Source organism: Poecilia mexicana, unplaced genomic scaffold (genome assembly GCF_051168715.1).
Source record: "Poecilia mexicana isolate PSO_F unplaced genomic scaffold, ASM5116871v1 scaffold_19, whole genome shotgun sequence".
Lineage (NCBI taxonomy): Eukaryota > Metazoa > Chordata > Actinopteri > Cyprinodontiformes > Poeciliidae > Poecilia > Poecilia mexicana.
The window spans coordinates 10,986,511-11,000,211 of NW_028263388.1; the positions used below are offsets into that span (position 1 = coordinate 10,986,511).

The 13,701-nt window shown below is 42.0% G+C and overlaps 2 protein-coding genes across 3 annotated transcripts; one reads left to right on the forward strand and one right to left on the reverse strand.

Moving 5' to 3' along the window:
* Positions 1-789: 789 nt before the first annotated feature.
* Positions 790-8,406, reverse strand: cunh10orf88 (chromosome unknown C10orf88 homolog). Of its 2 annotated transcripts, none has more exons than XM_088016319.1 (9): positions 8,336-8,406; positions 7,246-7,417; positions 6,943-7,140; positions 6,598-6,667; positions 6,305-6,496; positions 6,089-6,202; positions 5,035-5,146; positions 4,474-4,678; positions 790-1,793 (listed from the first exon to the last, which is right to left on the reverse strand). In XM_088016319.1, the coding sequence occupies exons 1-9, from the start codon at positions 8,400-8,402 to the stop codon at positions 1,583-1,585; spliced, it is 1,341 nt and encodes a 446-aa protein (XP_087872445.1). In that variant the 5' UTR covers positions 8,403-8,406; the 3' UTR covers positions 790-1,582. The 2 variants fall into 2 exon arrangements, with proteins under 2 accessions (XP_087872445.1, XP_014844976.2); XM_014989490.2 differs by having other exon boundaries at positions 8,188-8,346.
* On the forward strand, positions 8,351-13,434 carry asb3 (ankyrin repeat and SOCS box containing 3). Its single transcript, XM_014989488.2, has 10 exons — positions 8,351-8,437; positions 9,237-9,457; positions 9,577-9,747; positions 9,844-9,956; positions 10,046-10,178; positions 10,575-10,752; positions 10,962-11,180; positions 12,341-12,643; positions 12,730-12,863; positions 12,947-13,434. The coding sequence occupies exons 2-10, from the start codon at positions 9,256-9,258 to the stop codon at positions 13,177-13,179; spliced, it is 1,686 nt and encodes a 561-aa protein (XP_014844974.2). The 5' UTR covers positions 8,351-8,437; positions 9,237-9,255; the 3' UTR covers positions 13,180-13,434.
* Positions 13,435-13,701: the final 267 nt, after the last annotated feature.

Here is a 13,701-nt window from a genome sequence, read left to right on the forward strand (position 1 = left end):
GCCTTTATCTTTGCTAGCATGCACAATTGCTAGCAAAAAACTGATAGCCATCCCCCGTTATCTTTAACTGCTCTATATTTTATCAATCTCTATAGCAGCTCTCGTTGTTGCTCCACAAAGTCCCAAAACTTTAGAAATGGCTTTTCCTAGACTCATAGAGAATGTCATCTGTTCTTGAATTTCTTTATATTGTGGCATGATGAGTTGCTTTTTCCATATGGTTGTTAGGTTAAGTTTAAGTGTGTTCTTGATTTTACAGGTCCAGGTGTGGCTTAGTGAAACTGAACTGAGTTTTCCATAAATATCGTCACGACTAAACAAAGGGAGGCAGTTACTTCTTATTAAACAATGTTTTGGATAACTTTTTATTCCTTTAATGAATATACAATTACCAACTACTTTTTTTTTTGCATTAACTGTTATCTTTGTCTGATATTAAAATGTCATGATCCAGAACATAAACAAGTGACAACAAAAGAAGCAAAAACTGTATAAATTTCTGCATTTCTGACTGCAAACCATTTAAAAACATTTAAAATAGATTATGTTTTACTACTTTCTAATGCTGAACAAACAATTTCCCTAAATTCTTGAACTAAAGATAAAAATCCCTGCAACATCAGACATGAGGAGAGCATCTTTGCTCAACCACTGGCCGTTTTACCGAAAGCGCTCTAATTGTGAACAAGTACTGTTATTTTGAATTGTTAATTTCTTTCCTTGCTACCACCATCTCAGCTTTACCTCTGTTGTGTTGAAAGTTTCCTGCACAACACCGACGCTGCTCCATTGGTATTAAAAACATTTTATTTGTGGCTCACATCAGTACAGTTTAACTCCACAAGTTATAAATCTGCTTAATAGCTTACAGACATGTACAGTATCTAAAACATTTAAAATGTGATCATTAAAATAAGTTACATCATCAGCTTTCACCCCTGTAAGATCGAGAGCACACACCGGCTCAAACAGGGTCAGACCTACAAATGAGTTTTCAATTCGTATTTCAGGGAGTTTAATCCTCTCGGCTGTTCGTCTCACTTATGGACTCTGCAAGCTTCAAAGCAAAAAGAGATGCTTTAAGTGGAAAGACAACCCCTCTGCTGGTGTTGTGCCTCAATCAGCGATGCTGGAAAACTTGCATTACATTACAATCTACTGCAGATTTATCTGCGGTCTGTTAAAATATGCAAGTTTATTCTTTATTACAGTTTATTTTGAATTGATTTTAGTCATAAACACTGAGGTTTAATGAGTGTTATTGCATTGTTTTCAGACACTTTGTGGCCCTATGTTGCACTCAGGATGCTCAACCACAACATAGTGTCTCACTGACTTAACCTTTAAACCGGCAGCGTGGCAGTAAAGCAGAAACTGCAGATTCGACTGGAGAGCAAACACTTTGCCGTTTAGTGTCTAGTTTTGACATTTCAAGTGAAATTTGTTACAGTTTTATGCGTTAAAGGTGACTTCGTCCTCTCCGTCACCATCCCTGGTAACTCTTGACACCAATGTCTGGTTTAATACAAGCACTGTAAGGCCTCCAGTTACATGACGAGTGAGTGCGCTAGCTGGTCTGAGCTCAGTCTGCAGCTGGAGTTGGGTGGATGTGATCCGAAGGCCCAATCGGAGCGGTTCCTCCCGGCGGTCCGCCCACAGCTCCATGGTTCAGAGCCGCCATCAGCAGGGCCTTTTCCAGCTTCTGCTCCAGAGCGTCCAGCCGCCGGTCCATGTGCTCCTTCAGCCTCCGCTCCATCTCCTCCAGGCGGCGCTCCATGACCGAGTCCAACTCACTGCAGAGAGACGGCAAAGAGGACGCGGTTCGCTCGGGTTTGTTCTGTTTTTAATGTTTTGGATCAGAGAGCATGATGCTTCTCGCCAACTGTGGCCTGGGAGAGATAAACGTTTGTTGGAGGCGGTCACATACGCATCCCACTAATGAACTGAACCGTTCCAATCTAAATTAGACATACAAGTTGAAATATATATAAATATATTCGACAAAATGTCTTAATAAGTGGTGCTAACGTTTCTTTAACTCAACGAGGCTTGTTGGTGGTTATGATTGAGTGCAAGGTCAACAGTTCAAACTATTTTACAAAAGGTACAAGGTAGTCAGACACGTTACCACTTTAATGAGGCCTGGAGGAGGATTCAAACTCTTCCCATATGCTGAAAGGAAATTCGCTGGGATGTTTAGGAACCGCTACGGATCAAACCGGCCATGAACTGGAAACTGCTTGAGCACCAGTGTCAATGTCCACACAGTGAGGCTCAACCCTCACACCATGTCCAAAAACCTTCATCTTCACCCAAAATCAAAAGCTACATGGTTGAAATTTGGATGTAACTGGGTGTTCCAACAGAACAACCCATCCAAAACACAAGCTGATTTTAACATTAAGGGTGTGGGAATACGCTTACAAAAGGCCCGGTCTAAACACAATTGAAAATTTGAAGGTTTCCTGGTATTGGCCAGGAAATCAACAAGTTTGAATGAGTTATATCAATCCTGGCTAGAAAAGCAGGCAGAGATCCAACCAGAATCAGACCTGAAGCTCTCTGATGGTAACAAGGTGCAAATTGCTGAGAGCCATTCCAGCAAACATCAGTGGGGATGTACTGCATATGTTTAAATCACAGTGTATAATTTGAAGACTTTGTAAAAATCAGAAAATTTAAACTTGTGCTTTTAAAGACCATTGTAATTGTTTAATTACTCCACCCTGGTAATGGGCCACTTCAAATAAATTTAAAAAAGCCCTAAATTAACAAGCCATTTATTTCCATTATGTGTGGATGAGAAGCGGCTCTTGGTATGCAATAAAACTTAATGATGGGTCTGAGCTTTCAGCACACACAGCCCTCAGTGTCTGTGTCCAAATGAAAAACAAGACTCTTCTCAAAACACAGGAGCAGATCCTGCAAAAACAGCAGCTTTATGTCTAACAGCAGTTTATAGAAACGGTACTGTTGCCATCGACTTATAAAACCCTTGTGGTAAATGAATACTAATCTAAACATCTGAACAGTTTTAGTTTATTAGCCCGACGAGGGAAGACGTACCGTTGAGCTGCGTTTCTCTCCTCAACATGGAGTCTGACTCAGCTGACCTTCTCTCTCTCTCAGCCCACTCCGCTTGGACAAAGAGCCTCATTTATTCAGCTGCGGTTTTTGATGCCGCATCAGACAGAACGATTCTTATGTTTCAAATCAAACCAGCGTGAGCCGGAAGACTGGTGCGCTAACTACTCTGAGCCGGTTTAGTGCTGTTTTGCAAGACTTTCGTGATTCACACGTCCAACGACGCTCATGAATCTGCTCCGTTGTGTGTGTTGGTTTCCCGCAAACCAGCCACTTCTCACCAAACCCGAATCCTTCTGACTCCGTCGCGTAGTTTTCTGGTGAACCACGCATTCAGTTTCAGGTCCAACCAGGTAGCAGACTGCAGGGAGAACCAAAGTAAAACCAAACTGTTGGCTTGTGAAAGAAACTGGCTTCCGTTTCGTCTTGGAGCATGGTGTGGCTGCGAAACCCGAGTGCTTTGTGTTCCTACGGCACTTCCTGTTTGATCTGAAAGCATGAAGGGATCATAAATTGTGTTGCTTCATCTCCCACAGAATCTGCTAAACTGTGGCAAGTTTTCCCCTTTAACATCACAGAAAAGTAGGTTTGGATAAAACACAGAGAAAATATTAAACTTTCCCAAACAGACTCACTTAAATACGGATTTAAAAAAAAAAATCACTCAGTAGATTTAATTGCAAACACACGTCAAGGTAGAAGGACATTAGCTATGACCCTAAGAAGCAAAGATTCTTTGGAGGGGTTGTGAGGTCATTTGAAAACTTGAAGTCCATAATTTTAGGTCCAACAGCTCACCACAGATTAAAGGGAATTGGTTAGGACGTTTGGGAGCAACCTAAGAATAATCTTGTCTCAATCGAGCCTTAAAGTGGAACATACTGGCAAAGTACGGCCGACGTGCAGAACTCGCAGCCAAATGTCTTCCGGAGAAAAGTTTGATGTTCAAACGAGACAAAGATTGAGCTGTTTGGCCAAAGTGACAATAGATATGCGTGGAGGTGTTGAGACGAGGCTTTATAAGTACACTGTACCGACCATAAAGTATGGTGGTGGCAGCATCATGCTGTAGGGCTTGGCTGCCAGTGGTACTTAAACGATGCACAAAGTGGATAAAACAATAAATTAGGAGGATGCTCTCCAGACGAACAGAAACAAAACTACAGTTTTTCATCTTTGAAAATAAGGAGGACCGGTCTAGAATCAACACACAGCTTCAGTTATTACAGCTAGAAACTAGCTGCCCGAAATCTGGGTGAAGCGAAGAACTCAGACCTGAACCTTCAGAGACACATAAACACAGTTACAAAGTCAGCCTTCTATCACCTGAAGATGAGTTTAAAAGACGGAGACCTGCAGATGGGAGGGAGCTCTCTAAACTCCACCTACCAGGTGCCATTCCTCATCTTCTTCTCCCTCTCAAGCGCTGCCTTGGTGTTATCCAGGCGAAGCTGTGCGACCTGTCCACAGACGCTCTGGAGCATGGGCAGAAGCTCAGGGCTCAGCGCCTGGCCGTGGCTCCGCCCTATCAGGAAGTGTGACATCATTTCCTCCAGCTGGGCGTGGTTCACTGGCCCCCCGTTGTCGCTGCTCGCTGCAGATGAAAGACAGATTTTATCCACAACGGAGTTGGAAATAAAAGGCCTGGGCAATGAAACCCTTTGGCCACAAGGTGTCACTATAGGACAGAAGCAAGACAAGTTACAGAAACAATGACTTAAATTTATAATAACTGCTTTATATGAACTCTTAGTAAAAAAAGAAACATTTTCCTTTATTTGCATTCATTCACGATGGAGTGAAGCTGAATATGCAGAAGGTTGCAGTGACAGAGGTAGACAGCGGGGATAGCGCCTCGTACTTTGTATGTGCATAGTAATACATTCTGCAATTGTGCTCCAATCATTTACTGATAATTTGAAATAAGCCAGAAAGACAAGTGACACGTACTGGTATTGTTGGAGCTGATATCGGAGAGTGAAAGGTCTGGGGAAGTGGAGCCCTCTGACATCCCTCCGTTGTGAGACGGAGTCAGGTCTGCAGACCTGATGGGCTCTGGAGGCTTGAAACAGATTTTTAAAAAGTTATTATTCAAAGAATTTAAACATTTAATGAAAATCTAGCTGAAAACTGAGCTCAGGTACTTTCTCCTGACACAACACAGTTTATTACATTTTCTCCTAAAAAAAAAAAAAAAAAAAATTGTAAATTACTAAAAACAAACTGAGGCAAGAGCAAAAGACATTATCAACTGGTCTGTGAGTTTTTTCTTAACTTTGCTATAACCTCATAAAGGCTGCATTCACAACCATCCTGTTTAGTCCGCTTTAACTGAACTCGGAGCAGGAAGTCCGGCTTGTTTGAGGAGGTGTTGAATGCATAATCAAACTCTGATGCGGACCAAAACTGAGAGCTCAAGTCCACCTAAAATCCTATGTCTCGGTTCAATTAAATAGAATTCTAGTGCGGTTTGAATGCGTGTGTGAATGCCAAACGGACTGGAAACCGCTTCAAAAGCAAGAAGCAGAGTATAGCGCAGGGCATAGTGGGTAAATACAACCAAAACAAACGCACAAATCTAGCGCTGGCGGGAGAAACGGCTTGTGTTTTTTTTTTTTGTTTTTACGAAAGACAAAACAGAAATCCTACAACTGCTAAAATCTGACGCCACTCTACTTTTGAATACATGTTGTAAAGAAAGAAGTTGCACTCATGTCTCCTTCTGAAGTTTCTGTTTCATTTCCTTCAGTAGTTACTGGTGCAGTGCCACCACAGGTGAGGAGGTGAACAGGTTTTTAAATTAGTTTGGATTGTTTGACACAGTTCAGTGTGAAAGCGAACCGCACCAGGTGAAAATGCAACAAATGTTGCAACTTTCATCCCCAATCGAACTGAGTCTACTGGACTATCCAGGGTAATATAAATGTGAGTGGTGTTCTGATTTAGCCCCAGTTGCAGCCACGGTAACCCCCCAGAGTCTCTGTGGGTCAGATAATTGTGATACCGTGGTATCAGCAGGATGAGGTTGATTCCTAGCAGTTGCTCCTCCAGCCAATGCAGAGAAAGCTCCACCACCCATCAGGAGAGGCAGGAAGCCACCCAGAGAGCCTGTCTGATTCTAGGAAAAAGAAATAAAACACAGAATGCTCAATTTGAAACAGGAAATGCATCAGGGCCTGCAAAGCTCTCATGGAGGTATTTTAAAATGTTTTCTTCCCACCTTCTGCTGGAACTGCACCATGTCCAGGAGGTTCTGCGCTCCGGGAGACAAGCTAGTTCCCATCTCCTCAACCAGACTCTGCACCTGCTGCAGGTCTATCCCGGGGCCGCGGGTCGGAGCGGGCTGCAGCTCCTGCAGGCCCACCACGATTCGACGAATCAGAACGCTGCTTCTGCCCGCCAAAGAGAGCAACTGAGAGGAAACAGAACCGAATTGTACCAAATCACACTGAATGTAAATGTAAACGTATGAGACTTTTTTTGGGGGCGGGGGGGTTTCGGTTTATGTCTCACCTTCACTTCACAGGCTGACGATGGAGAGTCAAGCACCAGCTGCTTCCTGTAGAAAGGACCTCTTTCTGGACTGTGAGAAACAAACAAAAGCACCTGATCTCACTTGACAAATTTACTGTTTCAGCATACATTTAACTGCCTGTCAAATACACACACAGATTTTACAGTGTGGCCATCCGAAAGGATTACAAACACAAACTTTCACAAACAAACGATGCAACAAAACAGAGTCGGTTAAAGCATGTGTAGACAGAAGAGCCAAATCTGAAATTCCCCTACAAAGATCTGCATACTTTGATAAGCTGCTCACTCTGCCTGCTGTTAGTCAGCAGTAAGTTTCCGTACCTGTCTGACTGAATGCTCTCTTCCTTCATGCCCCGCACCGTCCCACAGTACTCCTCCAGTTGGTTGTAAACCTCCATGGTTCGAGCCTCGCTGACCACCATCAGGCTGCTGACAGAAGCGGAGGAGGCTGTGCGGCAGCTGAGAGTCAGGACACAAGGCGAACCTTCCTCCACCTGCTCCAACAGCACCGGAGCAACACTGCAGAGCACACGGCATTGATTACGCACTAATCAATGCTCAGTAAATCACAGAAGCTAAAAGTTAAGACAGGAAAAAAGTGTGGGGGGCGGGGAGGATTCTTACTCATCAGTTTCTTTGTCAGAATGACTGAGATCTTCTTCATCGTCGTCTTCTCTGTTGCTCAGATGAACAGGAAGCAAGATGTCACCCAGCTGAGGTCCCTCAGTCTGACAGACCCAGGCAGCTCCACTTTTCACGCCGATGTCCACCATGGTGCTGCAGCTGGAGTTGTTACCTTCAAGGCAATAAGACAAAAACAGACAAATCAGGGTGGTAAGATTAGTTCTTCTGTGTTTTTAAAAAGCCTAGATCTAATTTTAATTAATGGAGACATTAATTATTCCATGAGAGATGAACACGGCTGTGGGTGTTCTGATATGGTTCTTCCAAGCTGCCGACCACGCAACACCCAAAGTCCAAATTTGTGGAACATCCAGCACTAAGTGCATGAATGTATTTCAGGATGTGTGTTTTTAGGAGATCAAATATCTAGAACCAGTGTGGAGATTATTTAAAGTTTTTTTTCTAACATTTAGAAATGTTAACTTTAAGCTCTCAGACGTTTAACCCTTTAAATAAAATCAACCATAGTTTGTAATCTGATCAAATATATTATTCTCTACGTTTAACCCTTTAAATAAAATGAACCATAGTTTGTAATCTGATCAAATATATTATTCTCTATGGATATGCCTGTTATTGGCTGATTGAAAAATCAGCCCATTACCTAAATATCAGCCAGAAAAAAAAAACAATTAAGTCGTTGCTTTAGGAAACGCCAGCGAAGTTCCTATTAAATATGTTTTAATCAAGAAAAAATGTAAAAATAAAAATACATTAAAAAAATGTAAATAAATATATATTTTCTAGTCATAGAAAAAGGCTTGTTAGTAATTGGGATTTTACTCCGGTCTGTTGATTTTAACCAGCTCTAAATCCGATTTTTTTTTCTAGAAAAAGTAAACCTCCCACATGTAGCTGCTAACATCAACATCAACATTTTACCGTAAAAACGGCCGCTGGTCACCGCTCCTCTGTTCTTCTCACTGTTTCATTCTCCTCGTGTTTTCACACACATTTAACAAACGTGACTGGACTGCCAGCTCAAACTGAGACGACGATGAAATAAAACCGAAATAAAATATAATCAGACCTGCTTCTTCGGACGCTTTGGTGACGTAGCGCCGTGCGACGGACAGCTTACTGAGGTGTGACGCCATCAAACGTCGACTGGCTCCTAGACGTATTTGTTTTGGTGAGAAAAAGAAATCGGCTTTAAATTTGATTAAACTCGTATTCTGTCTGCTGTTGTTTGTTTTTACAGGGAGTGGGTATATTTTTCTGGAGACGTGTTTGCTGTCAGAATAATAGCGAACGACTGGGGTCGTATTTTGTAGTGTCTTATGATAATTAAAGATGTTTTAATACCAGTCATTTTGTTTTTTAACAGAAAAACAAGTCGCAATACGAGATTAAAGTGGAGTCATCCCTCTCTTTATCGTCATGGTTACAGAAGCAAAGCTGTAAGAAGCTCAGTAGCAACAATTTCTATTTAGCCTTTAACTTTATACTCTTAAATCAATTACATTGGAACCTTGGACAAGATGTGAAGGGCCATTAACAATGCTTATCACAATTCCTAGGGAAAATCATGTTAATGGCTAATACCAATATAATGCAGTGATAATGTTATCTGCAGGGATCAGGAAGCTGACCAGAGTTAATTGAAGTAAGTCAATTACAGGAAAATCATGAATGAAAAGTATTTAGAGACTTGAAACTGGAGGGCAGATGTTCATATCCCAATGGGGCAACGGTCCTAAACATGCAACCATAGCTAAAACGGAAAGGCCCTCATCATTGATTTCATTTGAATGTTTAAAAATCTAAATATATTGTTATTTCACCGTGCAGATGTAAATGTACTTTATTTCAAGCAACAAAATAAGGCACCAGTTATCTAACAGATTTAACAGATTAGTCTAGTAAAGGTAATTAAAATGATATTGTCTTTTTTTTTCCCTGTACCTGTTATATTCTCTTCCTAACACCAGCTGTTCCCAAAGCCGGGGGATGGACTTCACAGAATGCTATGAAGACACCGTGTCCAGTGTTGCTGCTGCGGCCCGCTCAGGCTGCAGGAGGCGGCTGAGGAGGCTGATCCACAGAGGATGCAGTGTCGACAGTCGAGATAACCGCGGCTGGAACCCTCTGCATGAGGCAGCAGCAGCTGGCAGTAAAGACTGTGTGGAGGAAATATTGTCTGCAGTAAGTGGTAAGAAAAGTTACCTAAATGTGCAAAAAAACGTTGACTCTGACAAATGGCAAACAAAGAAGTTGTTCCTGATATTGTCAGGATGTCCTTTTTAATATTCACTTCTAACCTTCGTGCAGAAAGCTCCTCCAGATGTCATCGTGATTATGTGAACGCGCTGACTCACGAGGGGGAGTCAGCATGTTACCTGGCAGCGCAGCGAGGACACCTGGCGGTGGTCCGGCTCCTCCTGAAAGCGCATGCTGACCTCAACCAGCTGACTAATGACCTGTCCTGTCCTTTATATGCAGGTAAGACAGTTAAACACACAGCTTGGCCTGAATATGTTTGTGAGCCACATGAGCATTCAAACACCTCTCCTGTGTGGATCATCTGTTTGCCACCAGCCGTGGACAATGGGCACACAGAGGTCGTGAAGCTGCTGGTCAGGAAAGGAGCGCAGGTCAACAGGATACACACAGCCTCCTGCTGGACCTGTCTACACCAAGCTGTTTACAAGGTAATTCATCAGATTCACACTGAGAACTGATCTCCTGTCATATCCTCTCCACAGCTGTTTTTGATGAAGAGTTTTCCCTCCCTCCTCAGGGTCACAGCGACATCGTTCGTGTTCTTGTTGACGTTTGCAACCTCGAGGCGCACGATGACCACGAGATTTCGCCGCTGTTTCTGGCAGCACAGTACGGACAGAAGGAGTGCCTGGAGCTCCTTATTAATGCTGGTGGGCATTAATGCGTGCAGTTTGTGTATATTTGATTGCGGATGTGTTCAAGGTGACGTTGCCTTCAGCTCACTGACTGGCACTGACCTCACTGAGCTGACTGAAATCATCTCAAGGCAACAGCTGAACAAAGAACATTTATTTCCTACAATAATTTTTTTAAAAAATGTATTGCTCTATGTTTAAATGTAACAGTCATGCTGCTGAGTGGTTCAGTATCGCTGAACATTACACAGAACGCAAAGGCGAGAGCTCATAAAAAAGACAGCAGATAGCCATGTTAAAAGTATGGTGGAAGAAGGGAAACTGTTGTTTGAGCAAAGTCAAAATAACACACTCAAGTAAAGCATGGCCTCGATATGGAACAAAATAACACATATGCAACTTCCTCTTCAGGTGCCACTGTGAACACACAGGCAGCTGATCTGGCGACGCCGCTGCTGATTGCCTCCCAGGAAGGCCACCAGGCTTGCGTGGATCTCCTGCTGGATAACGGCGCCGATCCGAACATGGCCTGCAGCAAAGACTGGCCTCAGTTTCCTATTCATGCTGCTGCTGAGTTTGGCCATATAAGGTACCTTTATCAACTTGCCTTCATGAAGAGTCGATAATCAGGGCCTTTCTAAGCTTTTAAGAATGAATACTTTGCTCTTGAATCATATGCAATTTGTAGCTTGATTCCTTTTCATCTTTTTATTGCTGTGTTTAAACCTAAGTCATCAGATTCTGGCTGCATTTCTATCTCCTTCTTGATATTAACCTTTGCAAAATCCGTAATCCCAGTATTCTGCGAAGGCTAATAGAGGTCACTGACCGGACGTGTGACCGGGGCGAACGCATGGTCAGTCCGCTGTATGTGGCCATCCACAGCGACCAGACCGGCAGCATCCAGCTGCTGTTAAAGGAAGATTACAGCCCAGATGCTCAGGACCACGCAGACATTCTGGGTTTCCCTTCTCCGCTCTCGCTGGCATTACATCGTACATCCACCAAACCGTGCAGGTGTGTTGGCTGGTTTTTAAGTCTTTTAAAAGCACATTTATCTGATCATTTACATGCCGTATTTGCATTTTTCCTCTTTTCCTTGAAGGCCACACAATTTGATAAAAAGATGAACAGTAGCAAATTAGATTATGTTATGTGATTTTAAGTCTTTATGTTGTTAAGCAAGTGTTTTACTTATTTATTTTCTTTCAGTTCATTGTGAATTGCTTTTTTCATAGATTTGGTGTTCTCTGTTTCATTTCATTTTATTCTTATTGTCACCAAAAGTTATTGGATTTACTTTTTCTCTCTCGTGACTGGTGAGAAAAAAAAGCAAAGAAAAGAAAAGAAAATGCCACAAGGTGTATTACATAATTTACAAGTTTGCAAATACTTAATTCCTCATTGTACTGTTAAAAATACTGACCAGTGACAATAAATCTTACCTAATCTAATCTAATTAGCAGGGACAATTAGCATAGATAACTCAAACTCTACAAGCCTGAGTTGGCGTGTTTGGGGTTAAAGTTCAGAACCATCACAAAGAGACTGAACAAGTACAGGATGTTTAAAAAGAAAAATGAGGTAAATGGTCCGACTGTCTTATAGAAAGCCTCCATCCACATAGCAGACAAAAGATATATAATGAATTTGAGCAATACTTCATTAGGTGAGCAATAGATTCATCAAATACATTCATATAGAAAAAGTAAAATTATAAAACATGACAATGATTCTAAAAACAACAGAAGATGTTTCAACAGAATGGCTGAAAAAGAAAATAATCAAGGTGTTGCAAGGGTCCAGTCAAAGTTCAGACCAATCATTATATTCATAACGATGTCAAAGACTGATCAACTCAGAGCTTTCAGAGCAGGAGATGAACTTCATTTTACTTCAGTCATTCAGGGGTTTTTTTTTAGCATTGAAGTTTTGTAAAAGAATAATAGTCCTGTGTTGTGCAGAATGTGTTCTCGTATTTGCACCGTTAGTTTTTTTTGTTTTTGTTTTGCCTACTATAAACAAAAACGTTATGTCCTGAAACACAAAAGCTTTAGAAAATAAATCAGTTCTATGTTCTCCTTCATGACGTTAGTCCTTTAATTTTCCAGTAAAGCAGAAGAATGAATCAAGATAACAAAATGAATGTGTCCCTGATCCAACGTTTTGTTTTTCAGTGAGTCCGTAAAGCTGTTGCTCAGTGCAGGAGCGACTTTGAATGCAGAGGAATGGACTTACGCCCTGGGCACTGACAGAACAGACCTGCTGGAGCTGATTCTGGACCACAGGAGGATCCCTCGGCCGGAGGCGTTTTCCAAGGGCTTTTTGGCACCGCATCATCGTGGGAAGACCATGTTAAAGCTAACGGAGCTGAGGGAGCTGGTCTGTGTAGCACTGAGCCAAGTGGACTTTGCTTCCAGTTGGCTTTCCGTACTTCTGAACAAAGGACTTGAACCATCTCTGCTCCTGCACCCCCACATGTAAAAACGCTCTCTTACCGTTTTACACGTCCCTTTGTTGAAAGCTTGATTTAACAGAGATGCTCCACATCTTTTGTCCTGTGCAGGCTGGAGAAGACAGACAGCGATGTGCTCAACTATCTGCTTGAGTTTGTAAACTGGTCGACTCTTTCTCCTTCTCTGAAGATTATCTTGGACCAGAGGCGAGCAGAGAAGACCTGGGAGCCACACACTTATTTTGGTACAAAATTTGTACTTGAGTTGGTATTTTACTTTAGTAATGTCACATTAATAGTTGCTGGATTCTTTCTCTCCATATTTTAGATTCAGTTCCCTGTCTTTTCCACCTCTGCCGACTGAAGGTTCGCGAAGTGCTGGGGCCAGATCAGCTGATGAGGACCAACGTAGTCCAGCAGCTTGCCGTTCCCTCTGCACTTCACGATTTCTTGAAATTTAGGGACATCCAGGAATTGTCCAGCACGCGACCCCCACCATCACCTGTTATAAATCGCATTGAGAGATACCGCAGCACACACGAACACAGACATGTTGTGTAAATCTGATTTGGTGCTTGTCATTTTGTCACTCGTGCTGGTTAAAAGTTTTAAAATCTGTCTTTCGCAAGGAGATGCCACTCTGAATGGGTCCCACAGAGACTGCTGTCCAAGCCCTCACATCCAAGACGTATTTACACTGTTCTGTCTCATGGAAACATTCCAAATTACTCCATACGTTGCTGCTGGTTTAATGAAATTCAGGGTTTTCGGCTGTTAAAAGTGGTGAAGGAAATAAAAATTACATTTTCAATAATATTTTTGCTTATGGAATTGTGAGACCTTGTCTATCTATATATTTCTGATTTGTCCAAAGCAATATAGAGAATGAATGTAGAAAAAATATCAAAGCTATCATGAAAAAAATGAAAGGAATAAATACATTCTGAAAACTGTTGCATTTAGTGAAACCTTTAAGATAAATAACTTGGTTGACTTGGTATTTAGCTTCCAGGGTAGATGATATAAGATATTAGCATGCAATTTGTATTTTATTTTGTAGTTGAAATAATACATTATGATCAT